Here is a 27,443-nt window from a genome sequence, read left to right on the forward strand (position 1 = left end):
ACATTCTTACCTTGTTGAATTCATCTATTTTGACTTAAAAGCTATTATTTAAGGTCAATATCAATATTTCACTAAAATGATTTAGCTGTTCATCTGTGAGTAGTTTCTGAAACATCAGACATGATTATCACTTAACTGGAATGCAATCTTATTCTGATTCCTCTAACATCGTTCAAATGAAGGCTTGGAACAAAAAGCAGAACGATCTCAACCTCTTTTAATTATTGAAAACCTGCTGCAGAAAAAGCACCGTAGAACCCTGCATTCCGGTAGTTTTCTGTAGAGGTTTAAAAAATGGGACACTATTAGGACAAATTTTCAAGCAAATTTTCTTAGTTTGGTTTGAAACTCACAATAAATAGCACAATGGTGCAAGGGATGTAGCTTTCTCAGCAGCCAATGCAACCTAATGCTAATAAAAAGGTAAAGCTAAAGGTTCCCCCGCACATGCATGCTAGTCGTTTCTGACTCTAGAGGCCGGTGCTCATCTCCGTTTCAAAGCCGAAGAGCCAGCGCTTGTCTGAGGACATCTCCGTGGTCATGTGGCCGGCATGACTAGACACCAAGGCGCACAGAGTGCTGTTACCTTCCCACCGTAGTGGTCCCTATTTTTCTACTTGCATTTTTTACGTGCTTTCGAACTGCTAGGTTGGCAGAATATCATGCTAATATCATGGTGTAAAACATTGTAGCACAATGTGATATCAGCAGTAGAAATCACGTACTACTCCTTTTATACTATTTAACAGAAAAAAAAGGTTCTCTGTGAAAGATAACCCTTGGAAATGCTGAATAGGAATTGCAATAAAAATTGTCGAAGGATATGTCTAAAATTCTCCAGAAATCCAATATCAGTTTAATTAACTCTGGAAATGACAAAAGATAATGAGGAAGAAGATGAGGAAGATTTATAACCAAATCCAACCACACAAAAAATGTACTGAACAATAATGCAAAAAGTACACTCACAGTTTTGCTCAGTAAACATATACCTTTGCAGTTAAAACAACTGCATGCCCAAAATTTAAATTGGAACCATCTAAAACTCAAGCCGTTAGTTCTCAAAGAGTGCCTAGAGGTTAACTCATCTCTCTTTCTACACAGAATGAAATCCAGTATCAGTTTACATCTGGAAATGGGAAAAAAAGTCAGTGAGGAAGAAGATGAGGAAGATTTACCACCAAATCAAAAAATTAACAATACTGTCCTGAACAATAATATAAAAGATAACCCTCACACAATTTTCCTGTGTATGCTCATAGATATATACCATTGCAGTTAAAACCACTGTATGCCCAAAATATAAGATTTAAATTGAAGCCATCTAAAATTCAAGCAGTTAGTTCATAAAGACCAGAATGTTATCTCATCTCACCTTCTTCAGTGAAGGATATTTTACAATTCACCTTCTAAATCTTCTGCTTAGTGACATTCCTAATCAGGGATCTACCCAAATTTATGGAAAGTTTTGCTGACCAGCATTGAGGCAGAGCATTGCATGACAATATGGCTCGACCAGACAGGCTGACCTAATAAGGGAAAGGGATGTTAAATTGGAACACCAACTTCTTCTATCAGCCTCTCTGTACTTCATCGAGTCTGCTGTAATGGGAACATTGAGATGGAAGAAGAGTTTGAACTTCTCCTGTCCACTGTTAAAAGCAAGGAATCCAAAATATATTTCACAGTGGCGATCCAGTTTATGTTAATCAATCTATAACAAAGGAGAGTCCATCACCTTCTGGAGCACAAATTGATTTTTGTCCAATTCTAACAGGGAGAAAATTTTGGAGGTTGGAAATACACACACACAAACACACACATATATACATGGTATGCTACTGTAAATATTGTAAATATGTATATTTTAAACTTACCTTGTGGTAAGATGGAGGGTTTCAATAAATTTAATAAAATATATAAATAAATGTTTTTAATAATTGCATCATTTTATAGGTTAAAAATCAAATTATCTATTTTTAATTTACATTATTCCATTTTTTAAAATGATTTTGACTAAATGCTTGCCAAAGACCACTGTATTTTAATTGATATTTATTTTACATATTTTATATATTTCTTGTGTGTTCAATCACACTTGGCCAATAAATAATTCTATTCTATTTTCTATTCTATTCTATTCTATTCTATTCTATTCTATTCTATTCTATTCTATTCTATTCTATTCTATTCTATTCTAGTCTATTCTAGTCTAGTCTAGTCTAGTCTAGTCTAGTCTAGTCTAGTCTAGTCTAGTCTAGTCTATTTTCTAGTCTATTTTCTAGTCTACTCTAGTCTAGTCCAGTCCAGTCCAGTCTAGTCTAGTCTAGTCTAGTCTATATAAACCTGTTGAAAGGGTCTAACAACAAATCAAGATTCTAGCAACTTTTGTCCCGCAGAAAAAATAAAAAAATATTGGCCTGTTATGTTTTGCGAAAAGGATCATTTATTCCCACATTGAATCAAAGATAATTTTTCTGGTACATTGCATCAAATCATTTCTCTTTCTTTTGCTTTACAATGTGTTTCATATTACAGAAATTTTGGGTAAGGAGCAACATTTGTGTATAAATCTTTGGAAGTTTGCTATAAGTAGTTAGACAAGAGAGCCAAATGTTATTTGCATCTGCCATGAAGTTAATAATTTTATTGACAAGATCGGTGTCTGTGGAGTTTAATGATTTTGAGTTTCAAAATCTACAATTAAAAGAACTCAAATAATAATCAGGAAATATTGTCTGATTAGAATTTTCCTGCCTGGTATATTAAATAAAACTGGAATTCTTTGTAGTAAGATCATTGGCATGATCTTCCTATTTCTTAGGAATATCACTTTGTCTATGACTTATTATTTATTCTGGAACATCTAACTATTATTCATCAAAGGTACTCTAGATGTCTTGCCTTACATAAGAGACTTCATCAAGCTCTAATTATTGTGGTAGAATCTCCAGCTAGACTGGAGGAAGATGACAAGAGAGGCCCAAGTTTAGAACTGTTGCACTTTGAAGAAAAGCCATGAAGATTCTTCTCTTGATGAATTCCTCTCTTTTGACTTAAACCAATTACTTAAAGTCATTATCAATATTTCACTAATCTTATTTTAATTCATTAAATTAATTTTAAAATTTTACTCTGCTATGTTCCTCCAGCCTAATCAATAAGTGAAATACACTTCTTTGAATATAAATTATTTCTCTCGAGCAGGGGTCTTCAAACTTGGCCCTTTTATGACTTGTGGACTTCAACTCCCAGAATTCCTCAGCCAGCCATGCTGGCTGAGGAATTCTGGAAATTGAAGCCAAGTCATAAAAGGACCAGGTTTGAAGACCCCTGCTCTATACCAATGATGCAGACCTTTTGGATAATTATGTGTGTCATTGCTAAAGTTACCGTATATTAAAGTTGTATCTTACTGACAAAGATCCATATAATCAAAGCTGTGGTTTCCTCAGGAGTAATGTATGTGTATGAGAGTTGGACCATAAGGAAAACTGAGCATCAAAGAGCTGATGCTTTTGAATTGTGGTGTTGGAGAAGGCTCTTGAGACTCCCTTGGACTGCAAGAAGATCAAATCAGTCAATCCTAAAAGAAGTCAACTCTGACTGTTTTTTCGAAGGACACATACTGAAGCTAAAGCTCAAAGCCACCTAATGAAAAAAGAGGTCTGTTTTAAAAATACACTGATGTGGGAAAGATTAAAGGAAAAAGAGAAGGGGTTGGCAGGGGATGAGATGGTTAGATGGTGTCATCATGCAACAAACATGACATTTGGCAAACTGTTGCATGTTCTGGTACAGGGGTTTGCAAAAAGTCAGACACCAACTTAGAAAAATGTAATATGAATTATACTCTGGTTACACTATAAACAGGAAAAAGTTTAATTTTGGCCTTTGAAATTTAAAATTTCCACAGACAACTATAAAAAAGAGAAGATATAATTTGTTCAGGCTGGGTTTACATGTTTTTCAAAATATATCACACTATGCTGAAATAAATATGCCTAAATATATAGGTGCGATTTCAATCATTATAATTCAGTGGTGAAAACTTATGTTAAGACTCTGGATTAAAATTAATGCATTTTGTATTCCAGGTTCCTTTTTGAGGTTCAGAAGCACTTGCAATTCTAGGATTCTTAAGAGTGGATGCCCTAGAATCTGAAATCAACAGTTCAGTTTTGTAAGGAATTTTAAAAACAGGATTAAAGGTAACTTCAGTAGGTAACTGTGGAAAAAAGAATTAGGCTATCCAATTTGGGGAAATCAATGGGTCTGCATTTAAGAAATATAAAATGTATTTCATATTACTTGAGAAGGAGGTTGAACAAAAGAATTAATGCAGGATATGGGTCTGTTATGTATTGTTTAAAATACTTAATATTTTTAAAGATGAGGCAATATGTTTCCATATGATCTATTTTAAATAATAAACTGAGGGACTGAAAGAATTCAAATTAATATTATATAGATAACATTAGTTTTTTCTATATTTCATTTAACAAGTTTTTCTTTTTATTATACATATTTATTTACTTGAATCTCCAATAATGTATGTAGATTATTTTCTCACTTTTTGACAGCTAAACAAAATTAAATGCAGAAGGAAAAAATGACTTTGTGCTCAATCTTTCTTTTGTCAACATATAGGAAATGATCACTTTGGAGGATTTAATATCTATATGTTGCTGTGACATATATTTTCAAACACTTTTTTTCAGTCAAAGAACGTCAAAAATTTGTGGAATTTTCTTCAGAAGTAAAGAACCATTTACCTTTTTATTTTATTTTTATTGTTCAAAGAGAAAGCCTTTTTCTTCATTTTACCATCTTACCTGCTTTAGGTTCCCAGGAGTTTTAATTAAGGAGCAGTACAACTATAATGATCTTTGGGAATTCTCTAAATGAATAGCTATTAGTTTATGAAACCCACAAATTTATTCCAAGTAGTCAAACAAAGAGGACAATGTAATATGTCTATCCTGCCACACACTACATAGAGTAATTTTACTGGCAATTCCACTAAGTGGGTGACAACATCTCAGTGGACAACATTGGGATGACTGGAGAAGCAGCCACCAAAGTCCTGAGGATCTGGAACTTAGAAGTGATGCAAACATATTGTGTAATTAGCATTTGCAGTATGCTCACTGAAAAGGTCTCATAGAGTAAACAAAGAATAATGTCTTTCTGCCCAATAAATCTTAGCAGGGCCATTAGAATAGAATAGAATAGAATAGAATAGAATAGAATAGAATAGAATAGAATAGAATAGAATAGAATAGAATAGAATAGAATAGAATAGAATAGAATAGAATAGAATAGAATAGAATAGAATAGAATAGAATAGAATAGAATAACAGAGTTTGAAGGGACTTTGGAGGTCTTCTAGTCCAACCCCCTGCTCAGGCAGGAAACTCGTTACCATTTCAAATAAATGGTTGTCCAATCTCTTCTTAAAAACTTCCAGTGTTGGAGCAGTCACAACTTCTGGAGGCAAGTTGTTCCACTGATTAATTGTTCCTTTCAAATTATTTCTTTCCTCAGAGATTTTAAAAGTAGAAGTTTTAAAAATAGCCAAGAAAGTCACACATTCCCAATGATAATATAAACAATCCATGCAATTTCCTTAGGGATGTCAATTATATCCACCACTTGCAATTACTTCTAATGTATCTTCAGCTATTTTCCCTAAGTGCTCAGTATCTTGCATTAGAAAAAAGCAAGATACTTAAGACACTTTCCGTGACAGTTTGTATACGTTCTTCCTGAGAGACCTATGAACTCTGCAACAGGTGCACAATATCTGACTTTCATAGAAAACAAATGAATCCTCTTCCATCTTGCTGGGCATTGTAGAAGAAGCTGATAATACATGGGGTCTTTCTTGACAGATGAGGACCAACTTAAGAGAGAAGAAAGATAAAGATAAAGAAAGGTAAAGTTCTCCTTTACCATTGGGAAAAAAATATAAAATTTCTAGAGCCCATTTCATAACACTACCTTAAGGTAGAGTGTGTTCTGATTGGTTTATTTTGAGAGTAGTTTTTTTTAAAAGATAGTTTATCCCCTTTCCAAGGAATCTAGATATTTTGCATCATTTTGCCCTTTTTTTCCTCCAGTCAACAAGCCAGGATGGAAGCTGAGAATGCCACCTCTGTTAAGGAATTCATCTTACTAGGACTGGCCAGCCAAAGAAAAATCCAGCTTCTCCTCTTTGTAATCATTCTCCTTGTCTTCTTGCTTACAGTTTTGGGGAATCTGCTGATCATCATCGTGGTGCAGACTGATGCTCAGCTCCACATTCCCATGTACTATTTTCTCTCACATCTTGCAGGGATAGAAATATGTTATGTTACCAGCACCATGCCCCTCATGTTTACCCATCTCATGACTGGAAATGGAGCCATCTCTTTTGAACTCTGCACCATCCAGATGTATGTCGCATTAACCATGGGTAGCATGGAGTCCTTTCTCTTGTGTGTCATGGCCTATGACCGCTGCTTGGCCATATGTTATCCTCTAATTTATGCTATTGCCATGAGCAAGCAAACCCAGTTGCAGTTTGCTTTAGCCTGCTGGATCATTGCTCCTGTGCTCTCTGCCATGTGTGTTATCTCTCTTGCTTGTCAAACATATTGTGGTCCCAACCAGATCAACCACTTCATATGTGAGTTGCCAGTGGTGCTGAAACTTGCATGTGATGATACACGAATAAGCAAGCTTATAAATTTAACTGTAGGCGCATTAGGTATTCTGGTTCCTCTATCAGTTATTCTGACCACCTATGGGTGTATAATTTATTCTGTCTCACACATGAAGTCAAATGCTGGATGGCGCAAGGCTTTTTCTACCTGTGGCTCCCATTTGATTGTGGTCATTTTGTTTTATGGAACAATTATCTGTATGTATATGATTCCAAAGTCAGCTTCATCTCCCGATCATGATAAACAAATTGCTGTCTTCTATGTTGTGGTCACCCCTCTGCTCAACCCCATCATTTATACCTTGAGGAACAAAAGCATACATATTGCAGCATCCAAGTTGCTGCTTTGGAATTGTGATGTTGGACAAGACTCTTGAGAGTCCCTTGGATTGCAAGGAGATGAAATCACTCAATCCTAAAGGAAATCAACCTTGACAGTTGAAGTTGAAGCTCAAATAAGAGCCTTGGTGGAGCAGTGGGCTAATGCCTCCTTAAGTAACACCAGCTGCTTGCAATTAGTGCAGGTTCGCATCCCACCAGGCTCAAGGTTGACTCAGCCTTCCATCCTTCCGAGGTAGGTAAAATGAGGACCCAGATTGTTGGGGGCAATTAAGCTGACTTTGTAATAATGCCGCTTGGGGGTGTGTGTGAAAGCCCTAATAAGCAGGCATATACATAGAATGAAGGCTACTGCTAAGCTTGTAAGCCGCCCTGAGTCTTTGGAGAAGGGCAGGATATAAATGGAATTAAAATAAAATAAAAATAAAAAATATTTGGCTACCAAATGAGAAGAGAGGACTCATGGGAAAAGAAACTGATGCTTGGAAAGATTGAAAGCAAAAGAAGAAGGAGATGGCAAAGAATGAAATGGTTTGACAGTGTCACTGATGTAATGAACATGAATTTTTGTAAAATCTAGGAGACAGTGGAGGACAGGGGGACCTGGGATTGTGACGAATTGGAAACTACTCAGCAACTGAATAACAACATCAACAATGTTATCATTATGGATGATCATTATAACGCCAGAATGCTTTTAATGTGAATTTGTCAAACTATGAGGTCAAGCCAATGAATTCTACAGATGAACTATCTCTCATCCTTTTCACATGGCTTTTGTAGTAAAAATAATAAATTAAAATACTGTAACTATATGTTCACCTACTGTATCTCTCTTGAAAACTGCACATAGAATGCATTATAATATGATGTGGGCATACACTTGAAATCCATTGTTATACGTATCTCATGCTCCAAACTGAGAGTGAGCTCCTTGGATAAGTTATTACTTAGTAGGCTTTGAAATTATTTCACTGAGACTTTAGAGATATATTATAGTATTTGAATTAATTTACAAATTTGTAGTTGCAGTGTAGACTAGAGTTCACCACTGAATACCTTCCTATAAAAATGTTCCAGAATGTTATGATCCTTATTCTCTGTCAATATTTCATATATTGCAAAAGTCAACTCCTCTTCAACTTGACAACTTTATTTTCAGGGAAGGAAGGCAGGATGGGAATGTGGAGAAATGAATATAAGTTTATTCAAGAATAGCTGTCTGCACTTTGATAACCTCCATAGATTTTAGAGGGGGAAATAATAAACTTCTAACAAGCTTTCCACTATCATAGCTGGTGAATACACAAAATAACACAAACGGAGAAAACTACATTGGTCAGTCCTATTAAAGGTGTTGCTGGCTCTCACTTTAACATTTTGAAGAAATAACAATAAAAAATATCTTGGACCAATAATCAGATTGGCCTCTTGGCTCAAACTGGCTTCATATTTATATTTAGGACCATATTTATTTTTACAGTTCACAATTCTGAGTGGGAAATTCTGGAAGGACAATTCTTCTCTCCTTCCAGAGATTGTTCATTGTTATTCCAGTAACAATATGGCATGGAGAAGGAAACCACACCAATCCATACTGAAGAGGATCTGTTTTTACTTTAACTCTCTGTTTAATTGGGATGCATCAGTTAAATATTGAAAGCAAAGATTCATATACTTGTGCTAGACACAAATATGTACTGTATCTTTGGGTTATTTTCTGCAAAGAATAAAATGAACAAGTATAATGTTTTTGTCTCTTTTGTCGAATTGGGTTCGCTTGATCCAGTTTTAGGATTTGTGTGGTGAAAATATCACATTTTAGATCATGTTTAGGCAAAAGTGTTGAAAATTCAAAAGAATTCAGAAACTGTTAGCACCATTGTGCCTAATTCCTGGTGTGCAGTAACATTGTAGTTATTTGGACTTGCAAAAAATATATATATCAGCATTTGGACCTATTTTAGCATTAGCTTGAAATAGCACCTCAAGATATTTAAACATTTTATCTAATTCTATGTTATGGCCATTAATAGTCCAATTAAAGTTTTTAGGTTTCCTTGTAAAAAAAATAACACTGAAATATTTAACAGCCCTAACATCCCGGTTTAGTATCAGTCACATTTTATATACATTTAGATTATGGTTAATGGCAAAAATAGTTCAAAATTAGAAAAGCACATGGATACCTAGTCTTTTGCCCAGCAGTGGCTCATCCTATAAGAACGATACTTTAAATGTCTATGGCAGGGGTGTCATACTCAATTTCATTGAGGGCCGCATCAGCATTGCGGTTGCCCTCAGGGGGCCGGGTGGGTATGTCCAGGGTGGGCGTGGCCTACTGGGTGGGCGTGGCTAGAGTGCGTATGGCCTACTGGGTGAGCATGGCCAGCTCTACATCATTCGCATCAAGGGTGCCTATGGGAGGCTGGGCAGGAGTGGGACAGATCTGAGGTTCTCTGGCAGAAGGAGGGTCTCTGGGCCAGGGCCAAGGCAGTGGGGGCTGTTCCCTCACTGTTTCCAGGATGGCTTCAGGGGCCACATTAAACCACTTCGCAGGCTGGATCCGGCCCCCAGGCCTTGTGTTTGACATGTCTGGTCTATGGAGATTCTCAGTCATCCAGGTCATAGTTATCCCAAAGATGTTTTTTCATGAGGCAACTGGACTTTCTTGTTTTTCTTTGAAGACATTTTGTTTCTTATCCAAGAAGCTTCTTCAGTTCTTGGATGAGAAGCAAAATGTCTTCAAAGAAGAACAAGAAAGTCCAGTTGCCTCATGAAAAAGCATCTTTGAGATGATACCTTACAATAAACAGGAGAGTTGGGATGAAAGGTTACATCTGTCTTTAGTTGAAAGTCCATTCCATAACAAATTGTTTGCAAAAGCTTACAGCTCGCTCTCTCCCTCTCTCCCTCTCTTCCATTCCCTCTCTCCCTCTCACCCACATAGATATTCATATGTTGAATTGAATTCATTTCCTGGGGATACTTCATTTCATTTTCAGCTTCAATTCAGAAATGATTTGCCAGTGCCGTCTTCTTGGATTTTGTCCTCTTTGTTCAATGTTCAAATATTGGTGTGCCTTTCAATTAATGTTTTGTATACATTTGAAAAAAGAAATAATAAACACAAAAGATTGCCTCTTCTTTCTTTTAACCTTTGTGAGTACATTGACATAGAGTTATATTTTTTTAGTGAATATGTAAAAGTACCCATGAGATAAAAACAGAGAGCCTGATATCTTTATCAATTTATTAGAAATAACCACAAGGGACTGGGGAAATCTCATTGGAAATAATATCATGAAATCTTGATATCTCACATAGGCAATGAGAAGAGAGGCCAGAGTGATACAGTATTTTAAGTCCTGGAACATTTTCAAAGATGAATTGACCTTTGGAAGCTGGAAAACATAGTTGGTTGAGCAGGGTCAGGGTGATGGAAAAGATGAAACTTAGTATTGGTAGAAAAGCATTTTAAAGAATCCCTTTAAAAGATTACAAACAAAAGCCATCACATCCAGTGGAATCAACACCAAGAAGAATTTAATCTGAAATCTCTTCGAATTTCATCACATCCATCAATCCAAAAAGCTTCTGCCACAAACATCTTCCTGCAAATTATTACAAGGACATGGCATGGTAGGTTCCTGGTCTTTTTATCTAGATTCTTCAAGTATATTTCACTATTAGAGTTCTTTGAAAACATTCCACTAAGATTTCAAATTGGTTCTCAACATTATGTACTAAGTTGATGGTTGTTATAACTGGAATCACGAAGAGATCCTGCTTGTTAAGTGTGAAAGATCTTAGCCATTCTAAAAGCTAAGATTCCAATGGCCCATTTGGAATTTATTTATGGGGAGAAGAATTTTGAAAGGATGAAATATTTTGACTTGATAGAGTTGCCTTAGAATAGAACTTTAATACTGGCATACTCTGTCTTAAGCATTTCTTGGTGGAGATAAACGCAACCAGAGATATTTCCTAAGGCAAAGCATGAAAATTGCTTTTCCCTTTTTTTAAATTTCAGGATGTGTCTAAAATGATTGCTATTTTCTTAGCTTCTCTTGGCCTTGATAATATCTCTGGAATTCATATTCAAGCAATCTTTAGGTTATATTTGAGTATAATCTTTGGGTAGTTTTACCTTCTTGTTTCTTTCATTTGGGGGTCCAACCTAAGATAGTTAACCTACCTATGGAATTATTCTAAGCTTATTGTTAAGGTTGTTATAAATCATGAAATACTGAATCAGTGCTAATTCTTCTCCAATCAACAGCTATTAATTCTTCGGCACCTTCAGCTCCTGCACAAAAATGGCAGGATAGGTAATTAAAGATATCAAATTTTATGGATTTTTCAGGCACTGAGTTCATACAATCCTGGAAATAAAATCTAAATCCAATTTGCAGCTATGGGTTTTTAACAAGCATTAATTCTCAGAGTTCAAATTTGTTGTTTCTGTTGTTTGTTTGTTTTTTTACAGAGGGTCAGGGAAGATTTCAAGCACTCTGGTCAATATTTTTTGAAATTCTTTTATTTTCAGAATAATTTTCCAGGCTCCCCTTTCTCCCTTCCTTTTCCCCTTTTTTTATAAATTGATTTATTGTGCTGATTAATTTTTAACTCCCATTATATCATCAAAATGGTTGTGCTGCATTTATAATTCCATGTCATTAATTAGTTAAGCAGAATAAAGATAAATAAATAAAAAATCTCCCGATGAGGCTGTGCCAATCATCTAATGATTGCTCTAAGAAGATTGGATAAAAGCAACTTCCAGAAGCTAATCTAGAAAAATCATGGCACTTTGGAGAGTGAGGCAAAGCAACCATGTTTTTTTTTCTTTGGCCTTTGCTTTACTGCCCTTCTAATGATGAATATTACCATTTGTTCCAATCATTGGAACAATCCCTCAATAAAAAAAAATGCAACACTTTTCCAGAAAGCTATAAATGTGTAAAAATTGTAGCTCAAAATCCTTGAATCATATGCCTAGGGGTGCCCATGGTCTTCTAACTAATTTTAAAAACTAAAAAATAGAAAATATTCAATATGCTGTGTTTAATATTTGCAAGCAACAACATATTAAAAAAATCAAAAGAGAGAGTCTCAGATGACATCTGAGATATTGCGGCTTGTAGTGATTAGTTTGTAATGATTATGACTTTCTTGAGGATATACTCTGAAACTTTTTCTTCTTTCTCTTTCTTTCTTTCTTTCTTTCTTTCTTTCTTTCTTTCTTTCTTTCTTTCTTTCTTTCTCTCTTTCTCTCTCTCTCCCTCTCTCCCTCCCTCCCTCCCTCCCTCATTCTCCTGTCGTTTCTCCCTCCCTCCCTCCCTCCCTCTCTTTCCCTCTCTCTCTTTCTGTCTTGTTTCCAGGAAATTTCAATATCTGTCACTAATTTCCTTTCATTTCAGGCAAGATGCCAAGGCGGTGAGTGAGAACTTCACCTCCATCAAGGAGTTCATCTTATTGGGACTCACCAGCCACCGAAAAACACAGCTTTTTCTCTTTGGGGTCATCCTCATCATCTACTTGCTTACAATTTTGGGGAACCTGCTGATCATCATCCTGGTGCAGGTTGATTTCCGACTCCACACTCCCATGTACTTTTTTCTCAGCAACCTCGCAGGCATGGAAATTGGCTATGTTACTAGCACTTTGCCCCAAATGTTAGGTCAACTTTTGACTGGAAATGGAGTCATTTCCTTAGCACGATGTGTGATGCAGAGTTATATTGCTCTAACCATGGGTAGTACAGAATGTTTGTTGCTGGGAGTTATGGCTTATGACCGCTACGTTGCCATCTGCCATCCACTCATATATGCCTCTTCCATGGACAGGATGCACCAGCTACTGCTTGCCACATCCTGTTGGACCATAGGCTGTCTCTTCTCAGTTGTATATGTTGCTCTCATCTTTCATCATCCATTCTGTGGCCCCAATCACATTAACCATTTCATTTGCGAACTGCCTGTTGTGTTAAAACTTGCATGTGATGACACCACTATAACTAAAGCTGTTGTTTTTGGTTTATCGGCATTCATTGTTGTGGTTCCTCTTTTAGTCATCCTGTCTTCCTATGGTTTAATTTTATATTCTGTATTGGACATGAGGTCAACTACTGGGTGGCGTAAAGCTTTCTTCACGTGTGGCTCCCACCTTATGGTGGTTACCTTGTTCTACGGTACCATTATCTCTGTGTACATCATCCCCCATTCAGACACAGGTCAAGATTGTGATAAGCAAATTGCAGTCTTTTATGTTGTGGTGACACCACTTCTGAACCCCATTATTTATACTCTGAGAAACAAGGAAGTCCATAAAGCAGCAGTCAAAATCCTGAAGGACTTTGGCTTTATAGCATGAACATTCTCACGTTGCTAAATATATATTTTAGGTTGGGTTGGGTTTGTTCATTGAACTCTAAGGTGTGTGTGTGTGTATGTATGTGTGTGTGTGTATATATGTGTGTGTGTGTGTGTAAATTTTTTGGTTTGTTAACAAAGAATTAAAGGGAGACTGATATGCATTTCAAACTTATTTGTTTCCATCAGTCAGCCATACCCTTCTGAGATTCGAACCTAGGCTGATTGCACATTAGGCAGTTGTTTTCACCTCTAGGCCACAAGCTCTCTCTCGCTTTGTCAACTGAGAAGCAAGGGGATATGTGTCAAATGCTTGTTAACTATTTTAAATTACCTTGCTAGGCCCCAAATAATGGGACAAATCTTTATCTCCTGTTTCAGCCTAACCGAAGGCCATCGACAGGCAGTAGTCACACCGGTGACAGCTCATATTTTGTGTAAATTTTTTTGTTTGTTAACAAAGAATTAAAGGGAGACTGATATCCATTTCAAACTTATTTGTTTTCATCAGTCAGCCATACCCTTCTGAGATTCGAACCTGGGCTGATTGCACATTAGGCAGTTGTTTTCACCTCTATATATATGTTTGTTAAGCATTCAGAATACACTTGCTTGGTCCTAGACACGGGACAAATCTTATTTCCTGTTTTAGCCCAAAGCCATCTACAGGCAGTAGCCACAGCAGTGGCAGCTCATATTTGTGTAAAATCTTTTTGGCTTGCTAACAAAGAATAAAGGGAGACTATATATATATATATATAAGGGACGCGGTGGCTCAGTGGGTTAGGACGCTGAGCTATATTCTATTAATCTCACTTCTAAGAAAAATCCCTTTTTTTCCTTTTTCTTTTTTGACATCCAGATTAAAATAAGGAGCTTCAAACATTTCTACAAAAAAATTGGCCTATAACTGGGCTGGACTTTTTTGTAGATTAGGCAGATCTTCCTGCAGTTTTCCCTATTCATCAGATACATACAGTGAAGAAAACACAAAGCCAAAATTATTCAATACATTTAGTTTTGAAAAAGAAAATTCCAGAAAATTTCTCCTATGATCCCACTTGATACATAATGCACTATCATCACAGAAAGAGCTAGATTTTTTTAAAAAAAATCCTAACTGGCTCAAGGTTGAGCTTTTCATCCTTCTCCAGATTGTTGGGGGCAATATGCTGACTCTGTAAACCAGTTAGAGAGGGCTGTAAAGCACAATGAAGCAGTATATAAGTCTAAATGCTATTGCTATTGCCATTTGTACTAGAATATATTCAGCGCAATTTATTAATCGGGCTCAAAATTCACCATGGGATAGTCTTTACAGGTAACCTTCAAAATTACAGCCATGCTGGTCATTAAGTGGGTATCCATGTGACCACATGACCATTTTTGTGGCAGTTGTTAAGTGAATGCCACAGTCATTAAATAATAACTGCACTTATTAAATGAACCAGTGGTTCACTATTAGCCATTTGCCATTGTCATGAAGTCAACACTGAGGTTCTTCGGCAAATTCATCATCCTCAATGGGTGCTTTTTGCTAAAAACTGGAAGTAAACACCAGCAAAAAAACCCATAAATTGTAGTCATGTGACTGTGGGATGCTGCAAATAATTGTAAATGTGGGCTGGTTGCTCAGTGTCCAAAATGTGATCACATGACTTTGGTGGGGGGCAACTGTCAGAACTTTGAATCCAGGTAATAAGTAGCTATGGGGAGGTCTGTCAGAAATTTCAAAGGTTGCTCAGCAACTGTCAAAAGTGAAGGACTTCCTGTATTATTCAGAGAACCCATCTTATTTGACTTTGTTAATTAAGTACTTCAGTTCTCAAGAGATTGAGATAACAAATGAATTATAATGAAATACAGTAAAGTTCCAGTGGAACTGGAATAATCTCCATGGAGTAGATTCATGTTATTTTTATTATCTTTTGCAATCTTTAGTACTTCTGCACACAGCAAAGCAGCAACTGCCAATATTTGAGAGAAGGAAAAAGCAAGGATAAGTGGCTTTGGATCTAACCACAGTTAGCTGCTAAGACGATCAAGAGAGTATTACTTAGATTTGCTGCAACTATACTTTGCAACAAAAAGAACAGTTGGTATTATCAACTAAAAGGCCTTCAGTAAATTCCATGGAACAAACAATGTCTTCCTGAGGTCTTGTTGAGATCATTAAGATGCACCATATGTAAGGCAATTCCTCTTCCAATTTCAAAAACTTACTCACAAAATCATGCCTTCTCAGCCAACCACCTTTGAATGATGACACTCAAATTAGGGAGTCCAAAGTAATTTGCACAGGAAAGTCAAGAATAGGATAACTTTAATACATACACCCTGGACGGTATCTCTTTACTCTACTACCATCCGGTAGGAGATATAGGAATATAGCCAGCCATACCAACAGGCTGAAAAATAGCTTTTATCCGTGGGCTGTTAGGCTTTTAAATGGGACATAATCTTATGCAGAATTGACTTGGGAGGCTGGTGTGTGGTGTAGTTGGTTAATATAGTGTGGTGGGATGGAGGGTTTGTTGTCACTGTGTGTTGGGGGGAGAGAGCACGGGGGGAGGCTCAGCTAATCTCAATGTACACATGTTGTACTTTGACAATAAAGGTTTATTATTTATTATTCTCAAATTCTTTAAGTATATATGCATCTCTATGGTTTGTAATATGTTAAGCAGGATTTTCCTACAACTATGCTTTATTTAGCTAAGTCCCTGTTTCCATAAATTGATAGTCATTAGATTGATGGGCACAGGGAATCCTTTTCAAATATATTATAGAACAACTTAGAATCTTCCTCTGACAACCCATTGAATTTCCGGTTCTTTCTCACTGATTTGCCTCAACACAAGCAGGTAGTGTGATGTGATCCTACTTGATGGCTGAGGGACCTTCAAAGATACAGAAAGGTAAGACATTTTGCCATTTGGAAGTCAGTTGACAGAGAATAGAATCTGATTTTGTTAGAAAGGCTTACATGGGGGAAGATATTGTTTTTAATTAGGGGGAAATTCATCGGTATCTCTGAAAGAACTAAGCATTGTGGTCAAAAGCCTGAATGACTGCTGCTACAGCTGACTACAGCTGACTGATGCTGTAGCCAACTATATGCTTACCTGTTCACAAGGGTGGTTAATGCATGCAATCTTGGCATGGTATGGCAAACTTGGTAAGAAGGTGCCATTCCACCAAGCTAAGTGGGATAAGATTTGTGGTCTACCAAATTTGTGGTCTTGTGCTTTGAGGGAAGACTCCTACAGGGGCTTGTCCTAGCAAGATTGTTCAGGTTTTATTTATTTATTTTTTTTATTGAAAAGTTTTACAATACATTTTATCTTTAACAATCCCCCCCTCCCTCCACCCACCCCTACCTAACCCTCCCTATCCCTCCCCCCCATTCCCCCCTCCCCCCCCACTTCCCAGAGCTAAGTACAAGCTATAAAAACAAAGAACAATCATAAACATCCATATGCTAACAACAATAAACTATTAAGTCTATCACACTCTAGCTCATATGAAATGACTACAAGCAATACTAATATTGCACATAAAAGGAAAGAAGAAAAAGAGAGAAAAACTTATTCAAATGCTAAATGAAACTTTTTAGTCCCATATTTGTTCTGGATATAATCAATCCACTTTTTCCACTCCATAATATAACGTTCTTGCGAATGATCTTTCAAGTAAGCCGAAATCTTTGCCATTTCCGCCAGGTCAGAAACTTTTAGAGTCCATTCTTCTATAGTCGGCAGTTCCTCCTTTTTCCAATATTGACCTATTAAAAGTCTTGCTGCTGTGATTAAATTCAACATCAGCTTAATGTCCACAACAGTAGCATCTGTAATTATGCCCAGCAAAAACAATTGCAGACAAAACTTTATCCTTTGCTTGAAGATCTTCTGCATATTCCACCAAATTTTTATCCAAAAAGCCTTAACCTTTTTGCAGATAGTTGAGGTTTTATTGTGTTTGAATCTCCAGCAAAGTACAAGATGCCCATTGTATAATCCAGTCATAATGTTTCAATTTTTGCATGATTACTGATATCTCTGTGGTGGATGCCCAGAAATTCAAGCTTCTGGCTTTTACAGTTGCAGAACAAGAAGCCCAGGATTTCTTCTCCTCCTGCAGCATTTGAAGTGATCTGTAAGGGTTAAGCAGTTTTAAATTTGCCCATGTAACCGGATGGGTTGAGTGAAGATGATGCTTTTATGGAATACAGAATAACAGAGTTGGAAGGGGCCTTGGAGGTCTTCTGGTCCAACCCCCTGCTCAAGCAGGAGACCCTAAACCATTCCAGTCAAATGGCTGTCCAGTCTCTTCTTAAAAACCTCCAGTGATGGAGGACCCACAATTTCTCAAGCTAGGCAGTTGCACTGATTGGTTGTTCTCACTGAACAAATCAAATAACACAATTTTTACAGGTCTTTAAGTAAACTATGGTGCTGGAGAAGACTCCTGCGAGTTCCTTGGACTGCAAGGCGATCAAACCGGTCAGTCCTAGAGGAGATCAACCCTGACTGCTCTTTAGAAGGCCAGATCCTGAAGCTGAAACTCAAATACTTTGGCCACCTAATGAGAAGGAAGGACTCAGTGGAGAAGAGCCTCATGCTGGGAAAGGTGGAGGGAAAGAGAAGAAGGGGACAACAGAGAACGAGGTGGCTGGATGGAGTCACTGAAGCAGTAGGCGTGAGCCTAAATGGACTCCAGAAGATGGTAGAGGACAGGAAGGCCTGGAGGAACGTTGTCCATAGGGTTGCGATGGGTCTCACACGACTTTGCAACTAACAACAACAACAAGTAAAGGGCACCCACACAGACAACAGGCATGTGTGTAGGATGCAAGAAAAGCTACATGTAGTAAGAAATAGTATGAAATATTTCTCAATTCTCAGCCACCTAGGTTTAATCACCTCTCTTGAATTTTCCTTGCCATTTCTAGTTTCTGCAAATTTTAGTCCCACTTTAGGCATAAAAGACAGCTGTGTGACTTTGGACCAGTCATTTTCTCTCAGCCCATCTTACCTCACAGGGTTGGTGTTGTGGGGGAAATAGAAGGAAGGAGTATTAGATATGTTTGTTGGCTTGAGTTATTTGTAAAAAATAAAAATAAAATAAAGGCAGGATATAAATGCATAAATATACTGCTCAAAAAAATAAAGGGAACACTTAAACAACACAGTGTACTGTATTTAATAGTAGGATGTCTTATCTTGTGTTCCCTTTATTTTTTTGAGCAGTATACATAATCTCATGAAAAATGCTTTAGAAATTCCTTTGGCATAGTGATTTTACATGAAGCAAACCTATCATTTGTCTAGTTTTTGTATTAAATCTCATCTAGTAGCTAATATATTGTTTCCAAATGTTCTCTACATACAATTTTCTTCAAAGAACTTGTTCCCCTGAAAGATTCCTGATTAAAGGAACCCCTAAATTTCTGCAACAAATTGTCATGACTATTTAAGCCTTGGTTACTGCCCGCAATAGTCTTCTAGGGGTATCCTTTTTTAAAAAAAAGCATTGTCTCAATTCAAAAGAATCTCACTACCTTTCAACAACTTCTTTAATCCCATAGGTAATAAGCCAGATGGAAGCTGAGAACTTCACCTCTGTTAAAGAATTCGTGTTGGTGGGACTCACACGTCATCGAGGGACACAGCTTCTGCTTTTTGGGGTGCTCCTTGTCATCTACTTGCTTATCCTTTTGGGCAACCTGCTGATCATCACATTAGTGTGGGCTGATTCCCAGCTGCATACTCCCATGTACTATTTTCTCAGCAATCTTGCTGCAATGGAAATTGGGTTGGTCACCAGCACACTACCTCCCATGTTGGCTCATCTGGTCACTGGGAATGGCGTTCTCTCCTTAACGCGCTGCATGCTGCAAGGTTATATTGCATTGAACATAGGCAGTGCGGAAAGTTTGCTATTAGGTGTCATGGCCTATGACCGTTACTTGGCCATCTGCTCTCCCTTGTTATATGCTACAGCCATGAGCAAGTTCCACCAGGTCTTGCTTGTCAGCACATGTTGGATAATTGGCTTTGCATTTTCCTTGATTTATGTTGTTAGTACTTTTCGCCAATCCTTCTGTGGTTCTAATCTCATTAATCACTTCATGTGTGAGCTGCCTATTGTGCTGAAACTTGCATGTGGTGACATAAAAATGACTAAAGTCATTGTTTCTGGTCTATCGGCATTCATGGTCTTCATTCCCCTTTCAATCATCTTGTCTTCCTATGGATTCATTCTGCATTCTATATTACACATGAGGTCAACGGCAGGAAGGAGTAAGGCCTTCTCCACTTGTGGGTCCCACCTCACTGTAGTCACCTTGTTCTATGGCACAGTTATTTCTATGTACATTATCCCCCACCCAGACTCAGGTCCTTCTCACAATAAGGAAATGACTGTCTGTTACCTAGTAGTTACTCCCTTGCTTAACCCTGTCATTTATACCTTGCGGAACAAGGAGATTCATTCAGCAGTGATCAAGATGGCGAGAAGATGGGGCTTTGAACAATGAACATGACCACTGACATCTTGCTGGATTAGTATTTTGTGATGTTTTCTTTAAGCAGAGGGAGGCTGACTATAAAAACAATACCGCCCTATTTAAACATTCCTGATCTTTTCTTAGAGATGATAAGGTGAAAAAGCAGGCGGGACTGTAGAAATTACCTTGAAGAAAATATGTGGCATTTATCAGTAAAACATGAACAGATCCCAGGAACATGTGAGGAAATGAACTCAAGATTGGTCCATAGTGATACTTTTCTGTGTAAGAGAAAGAAAAGAGAAATGCTGTCATGTTTTCAAGGTATAAGCACCCTGTATCAATAAAGTAGAATTCTAATATTTCTTGTAAACTCCTTTCCTTCACTTGGTCTACTGACAAAGGGATGTGACAAGATTATTTTTGTGCTTTTGAGTAAGTCTTGATTCCTGGTGACTACACGAACAGGTCCATGCAGTTTTCTAGCAATATTTTTCATCAGTGATTGTCATTGCCTTTTTGTTAGGACTGAGAGAGAGAGTAACTGCTCCAAATTATCCAGCTGGCTTCATGATGAAGGCTGAACTAGAACTTACAGTCTCCCAGTTTCTAGCCTGATGCTTTAACCAATACAATTAACTGGTTCTTGGTGAAGTGACAAATTTCTCCATTAGTACAATTCAAATAAAGAGTCAGTAGGACACTTCATCATAAGGAAGACAGGGAGAGAACTAACAAAAGGAGGCTAACAGATTTGAGCTCCATGAATCTGTTGTTGTTAGTTGCGAAGTCGTGTCCAACCCATCACGACCCCATGGACAATGTTCCTCCAGGCCTTCCTGTCCTCTACCATCTTCTGGAGTCCATTTAAGTCCATGAATCTGGATAACCACAAAAAAATGGTTATACTATAAGTATGGTAAGAATTTCTGAATCTTTTGGCTATCATCAAGCGGTCACTAGATTTTTGCAAGTTAAAAAAAGAACTTGATATTTGTAGAAAGTAGAAAAAGAAAAGGAAATAAAACACATTAAACCGAATGAAAAGAGAGAAACGTGATCCTTGTTAAAATAAACATGACATTTTGTGAAGTATCGATAAATAGAACCAGTTAATATTTGACACCAATTGTGTTTTTTTATTGAAAAGTTTTACAATACATTTTTTAAATAGAAAAAACTCCCTCCCCCCCTCCCCTCCCCAATCCTCCCCTCCCCTCCCCCTCCCCCTCCCCGACTTCCCAGAGCTGAATACAGGGTATAAACTCACAAACGTAAGCTAAAATATGCTAACAACAAAGATAAAACATTAAATTCTATCACACTTTAACTCTCCATAGTCATAACTATATTACTAACAAATAACAAATAACTAATAATATGTCATATAAAACCACTACTTATTCAAATGCTAAATGAAACTTTTTAGTCCCATATTTATTCTGAATATATTCAATCCATCTTCTCCATTCCACAATATATCTCTGTTGCGATTGTTCTTTCAAATATGCTGAAATCTTTGCCATTTCCGCCAAATTAGAAAGTTTCAAAGTCCACTCTTCTATAGTCAGCAGTTCCTTCTTCTTCCAATATTGCACTACTAAAAGTCTTGCTGCCGTAATTAAATTCAACATCAATTTAGTATCTATAACAGTAAAGTCTGTAATAATACCCAACAAAAACAACTGCGGAGAAAACCTTATTTTTTTTCTTAAATATCTTTTGCATATTCCACCAGATTTTAATCCAAAAAGCTTTGACTTTTTTACAAGTCCACCATATGTGAAAATACGTTGCATCCTCACAACCACACCTCCAACATTTGGGCTGGCAGTTCGGATACATACTTGCTAGTTTTTTAGGGTCTACGTGCCACCTATAAAACATTTTATAAAAATTATCTCTTAAATTTTGGGCCTGTGTAAATTTTACGTTTCTAACCCAAATCTTTTCCCAAGTATCCATTGTTATAACCTCCTGAAAATTTTGGGCCCACTTTATCATACAATCTTTAACAAGTTCCGTTTCTGAATCAATTTCTATCAATGCATTATATATCCTTCTTATATGTGCTTGACCTTGATCTCTAATTTGTTTTACCAAATTTCCATCAGTTATCAAAAAGCCAACTTTCTGATCTTCTTTCCATCTTGCTTGTAACTGCCCATACTGAAACCAGGTTTGCACAATCTTTTCTTCTTTTAAAATATTATATGGCTTTAATTGCCATACATTCCTTTCCAATCCTTAAAATTTCTTTATATGTGGGTGCTCCATCACTGGAGGGTTTTAGGAAGAGACTGGATAGTCATTTGTCTGAAACGGTATAGAGTCTCCTGCTTGAGCAGGGGGTTGGACTAGAAGACCTCCAAGGTCCCTTCCAACTCTGTTATTCTGTATTCCGTAAAAGCATCATCTTCACTCAACCCATCCAAGAATGAGTGGGTGCTGAATGAATCTTCACTGAATAGAAGTGTGTGCCCAGTATTAAAGAAGCACGTTGTAACAGTTTGGTCATACAGACAGAATGAATGAGGAGAAAATTGATGGGTAAGTAGGAAGAAGACCAAGAGAGTCATTGTATTGAGTTGATGAGGTCTAAAAAAAAAGGAAAAGTTGAGAAATTGAAAGAACAAAACGTCAAGTGTGAACTAATATATGGATGCTGTGGAAGCAACTTATCAGTGATAATAAATCAGCGAGGTGGTTAAATGACTACAGGTTTATTGCATGCTAACATGCAACAGCATGTCAACTGTCCAGTTGGCATTTACAGAAAAAGAAACTCCTGGGACATGATTGAGACATAATGAAAGTATAAAACTTTATTGAACATTTACATTGGCACAGAAGAAAATGGAACCAGTTCTGGTTCTGCCACTCAAAGCTTGCTTAGTTAAATAATAGACTCCCTTACCCCCACCCACAATGTGTTCATATTGTCCAATACTAATATTTCTTCTTGTTATGGAAACAGTCAACTTCTCCTCCAAGCAGCTGGCCTTGGCTCTCCCCCGTTGCCTAGACATTATCTCTCCAGCCTTTGCATTTCATTGTCAAGATATGAGCAAAAGAGAAAATCTAGGTGAAAAGGCTTGACCCCCTGCAAGAATGTAAACTACTAAAGGTCAAAGCAAATTGGTGGTAGATAGGAATCCATGGAATTCAAGGTGGAATGGATTTAGAGCTCTTGTGGGTGCGAAGGAACTTGGGACTCATGGCATGCTTGACCCCTTGGTTGGGTTTAGCTTGATCATCTCCTACAGCAGAGGTGTCAAACTTGCAACGTCACGTGATGTGTCATGACGTATCACAAGTTTTTTTTTCCATTGCCGGCAATGGGGTGGGCGCGGTTTTGCCATAACGCATCCGGCCTGCAGGCCGGCAGTTTGACACCCCTGTCCTACAGCAACAATTGCAAGAAGGGTTAGAAAGCTTTCAGTGAATGGTATTTGTGTAAATTAAGTTGTTGTTTTTTCTTTTTCTTTTATCTCATGATTTACTTTCCTTTGGTTTATTATTCCTTTACTGATTTTTGCATAACATAATTGAGCTTAACCTGAAGGGGAATACTGTGGCGGCCATGTATTTATGTATACTAGAGCTAATATATCAGATACCTCTGAGAGGTAAGCAGTTGCATATTTATAATGATCTAGAGCAAAGTGCAACAGGGAGTGTAGCATTCTCAGTGGAGTGGGTTGATATCCTTTTTATTTCCTTAGAAAAACTTCAAATCTTCTACATATCATGATATATAAGACAGAGTGCTGCTTGAATAGTTTGCTCGCTGAAATCACCAAGTGAGTTGGATAAATCCTAGAGAAAGATTTAAAATTTGGGGGGTGAAGCAATTAAAGTGGTTGAGTAATTAGAACACAATGCAAATGCTTACTCTGATACTTCAATTACTATATTCATTGAGTAGTTTCACCACCTACTGCAACATTATTCATAGATGTTGGTATTGTTTTCAGTCCAATGTTCTAGTGTTGCAACTGGAACCAGGTTTTTCAATATTTCATCTGTCCTTCGCATAGTTATTGACCATGTGGATATGTGAAGTTATAACATGCCATTTTTCAGGCCCATATATTGTCACGCATGTGTAGAACATCTCCCATTCATATTTCTGTTTTATTGCTGCTTTGATAATCTTTTAAAGTTAGTTTGAATAGAATAGAGCTGGAAGGTACCATGGAGGTCTTCTAGTCCAGCCCCATGCTCAGGCAGAACCTATATCATTTCAGACAAGTGACTGTCTAGTCGCTTTTAAAAATCTCCAGTGACGGAGCGCCCACAATATATGAAGGTAAGCTGTTCCACTGGTTAATTGTCCTCACTGTTAGGAAGTTTCTCCTTAATTCCATGTGGATTCTCTCTTTGCTCAGTTTCCATTCATTGTTTCTTGAAAAGAAAGAAAAAGAAAAAGCAAGGATAAGTGGCTTAGGATCTAACCACAGTTAGCTGCTCAGAGGATCAAGACAGTATTACTTAGATTTGCTGAAAATATACTTTGCAACAAAAAGAACAGTTGGTATTATCAAATAAAAGGCCTTCAGTAAATTCCATGGAACAAACAATGTCTTCCTGAGGTCTTGTTGAGATCATTAAAATGCATGATATGTAAGGCAATTCCTCTTCCAATTTCAAAAACTTACTCACAAAATCATGCCTTCTCAGCCAACCACCTTTGAATGATGACACTCAAATTAGGGAGTCCAAAGTAATTTGCACAGGAAAGTCAAGAATAGGATAATTTTAATACATACAATTTCTCAAATTCTTTAAGTATATATGCATCTCTATGGTTTATAATATGTTAAGCAGGATTTTCCTACAACTATGCTTTATTTAGCCAAGTCCCTGTTTCCATAAATTGATAGTCATTGGATTAATGGGCACAGGGAATCCTTTTCAAATATATTATAGAACAACTAAGAATCTTCCTCTGACAACCCATTGAATTTCCGGTTCTTTCTCACTGATTTGCCTCAACACAAGCAGGTAGTGTGATGTGATCCTACTTGATGGCTGAGGGACCTTTAAAGATACAGAAAGGTAAAACATTTTGCCATTTGGAAGTTTGTTGATAGAGAATAGAATCTGATTTTGTTAGAAAGGCTTACGTGGGGGAAGATATTGTTTTTAATTAGGGGGAAATTCATCGGTATCTCTGAAAGAGCTAAGCATTTTGGTCAAAAGTCTGAATGACTGCTGCTACAGCTGACTACAGCTGACTGATGCTGTAGTCAGTTATATGCTTACCTGTTCACAAGGGTGGTTAATGCATGCAATCTTGATGCCCAGAAATTCAAGCTTCTGGCTTTTATAGTTGCAGAACGAGAAGCCCAGGATTTCTTCTCATCCTGGAACACCTCTCTTGAACTTTCCTTGCCATTTCTAGTTTCCGCAAATTTTAGTCCCACTTTAGGCATAAAAGACAGCTGGGTGACTTTGGACCAGTTATTTTCTCTCAGCCGATCTCACCTCACAGGGTTGGTGTTGTGGGGAAAATAGAAGGAAGGAGTATTAGATATGTTTGTTGGCTTGAGTTATTTGTAAAAAATAAAAATAAAATATAGGCAGGATATAAATACATAATCTCATGAAAAAATGCTTCAGAAATTCCTTTGGCATAGTGATTTTACATGAAGCAAACCTATCATTTGTCTAGTTTTTGTATTAATTCTCATCTAGTAGCTAATATATTATTTCCAAATGTTCCCTACATACAATTTTGTTAAATGAACTTGTTCCCCTGAAAGATTCCTGATTAAAGGAACCCCTAAAGGGACGTGGTGGCTCAGTGGGTTAGGACGCTGAGCTTGTCGATCAGAAGATTGGCAGTTTGGTGGGTTGAATCCCGAGTGCTGCATAACAGTGAGTGCCTGTTACTAGTCCCAGCTTCTGCCAACCTAGCAGTTTGAAAGCATGTAAAAACGCAAATAGAAAAATAGGGACCACTACGGTGGGAAGGTAACAGCACGCATGTGCGGGGGAACCTTTACCTTTACCTTTTTAAAGTTCTGCAACAAATTGTTATGACTATTTAAGCCTTGATTACTGCCCGCAATAGTCTTCTAGGGGTATCCTTTTTTTAAAAAAAAGCATTGTCTCATTTCAAAAGAATCTCACTACCTTTCAACAACTTCTTTTATCCCATAGGTAAAAGCCTGATGGAAGCTGAGAACTTCACCTCTGTTAAAGAATTCATGTTGGTGGGACTCACACATCATCGAGGGACCCAGCTTCTGCTTTTTGGGGTGCTCCTTGTCATCTACTTGCTTATCCTTTTGGGCAACCTGCTGATCATCACATTAGTGTGGGCTGATTCCCAGCTGCATACTCCCATGTACTATTTTCTCAGCAATCTTGCTGCAATGGAAATTGGGTTGGTCACCAGCACACTACCTCCCATGTTGGCTCATCTGGTCACTGGGAATGGCGTTCTGTCCTTAACGCGCTGCATGCTGCAAGGTTATATTGCATTGAACATAGGCAGTGCGGAAAGTTTGCTATTAGGTGTCATGGCCTATGACCGTTACTTGGCCATCTGCTCTCCCTTGTTATATGCTACAGCCATGAGCAAGTTCCACCAGGTCTTGCTTGTCAGCACATGTTGGCTAATTGGCTTTGCATTTTCCTTGATTTATGTTGTTAGTACTTTTCGCCAATCCTTCTGTGGTTCTAATCTCATTAATCACTTCACGTGTGAGCTGCCTATCGTGCTGAAACTTGCATGTGGTGACATAAAAATGACTAAAGTCATTGTTTCTGGTCTATCGGCATTCATGGTCTTCATTCCCCTTTCAATCATCTTGTCTTCCTATGGATTCATTCTGCATTCTATATTACACATGAGGTCAACGGCAGGAAGGAGTAAGGCCTTCTCCACTTGTGGGTCCCACCTCACTGTAGTCACCTTGTTCTATGGCACAGTTATTTCTATGTACATTATCCCCCACCCAGACTCAGGTCCTTCTCAGAATAAGGAAATGACTCTCTGTTACCTAGTAGTTACTCCCTTGCTTAACCCTGTCATTTATACCTTGCGGAACAAGGAGATTCATTCAGCAGTGATCAAGATGGCGAGAAGATGGGGCTTTGAATAATGAACATGACCACTGACATCTTGCTGGATTGGTATTTTGTGATGTTTTCTTTAAGCAGAGGGAGGCTGTCTATAAAAATAATACCGCCCTATTTAAACATTCCTGATCTTTTCTTAGAGATGATGAGGTGAAAAAGCAGGCGGGACTGTAGAAATTACCTTGAAGAAAATATGTGGCATTTATCAGTAAAACATGAACAGATCCCAGGAATGTTTGAGGAAAGGAACTGAAGATTGGTCCATAGTGATACTTTTCGGTGTAAAAGAAAGAAAAGAGAAATGCTGTCATGTTTTCAAGGTATAAGCACCCTGTATCAATAAAGTAGAATTCTAATATTTCTTGTAAACTCCTTTCCTTCACTTGGTCTACTGACAAAGGGATGTGACAAGATTATTTTTGTG

General features: G+C 37.5%; 4 protein-coding genes across 4 annotated transcripts; all 4 read left to right on the forward strand.

Moving 5' to 3' along the window:
- Window positions 1-6,135: 6,135 nt before the first annotated feature.
- LOC308678613 (olfactory receptor 1f45-like) lies at window positions 6,136-7,083 on the forward strand (the record flags this gene model as incomplete). The annotated part of the gene is made up of 1 exon (XM_081345840.1): window positions 6,136-7,083. The coding sequence occupies one exon, from the start codon at window positions 6,136-6,138 to the stop codon at window positions 7,081-7,083; it is 948 nt and encodes a 315-aa protein (XP_081201966.1).
- Window positions 7,084-10,679: 3,596 nt separating this feature from the next.
- Window positions 10,680-13,420, forward strand: LOC308678614 (olfactory receptor 2A12-like; the record flags this gene model as incomplete). Its single annotated transcript, XM_081345841.1, has 2 exons — window positions 10,680-10,687; window positions 12,469-13,420. The coding sequence occupies 2 exons, from the start codon at window positions 10,680-10,682 to the stop codon at window positions 13,418-13,420; spliced, it is 960 nt and encodes a 319-aa protein (XP_081201967.1).
- A 5,598-nt stretch (window positions 13,421-19,018) lies between these two features.
- On the forward strand, window positions 19,019-19,957 carry LOC308678615 (olfactory receptor 5P56-like; the record flags this gene model as incomplete). The annotated part of the gene is made up of 1 exon (XM_081345842.1): window positions 19,019-19,957. One exon carries the CDS (start codon window positions 19,019-19,021, stop codon window positions 19,955-19,957), a length of 939 nt encoding a protein of 312 aa, XP_081201968.1.
- A 6,149-nt stretch (window positions 19,958-26,106) lies between these two features.
- Window positions 26,107-27,042, forward strand: LOC308678616 (olfactory receptor 13F1-like; the record flags this gene model as incomplete). Its single annotated transcript, XM_081345843.1, has 1 exon — window positions 26,107-27,042. The coding sequence occupies one exon, from the start codon at window positions 26,107-26,109 to the stop codon at window positions 27,040-27,042; it is 936 nt and encodes a 311-aa protein (XP_081201969.1).
- Window positions 27,043-27,443: the final 401 nt, after the last annotated feature.

The sequence above is a fragment of the Vipera berus genome, assembly GCF_964194415.1.
Source record: "Vipera berus genome assembly, chromosome: Z".
In the NCBI taxonomy this organism is placed as follows: Eukaryota; Metazoa; Chordata; class Lepidosauria; order Squamata; family Viperidae; genus Vipera; species Vipera berus.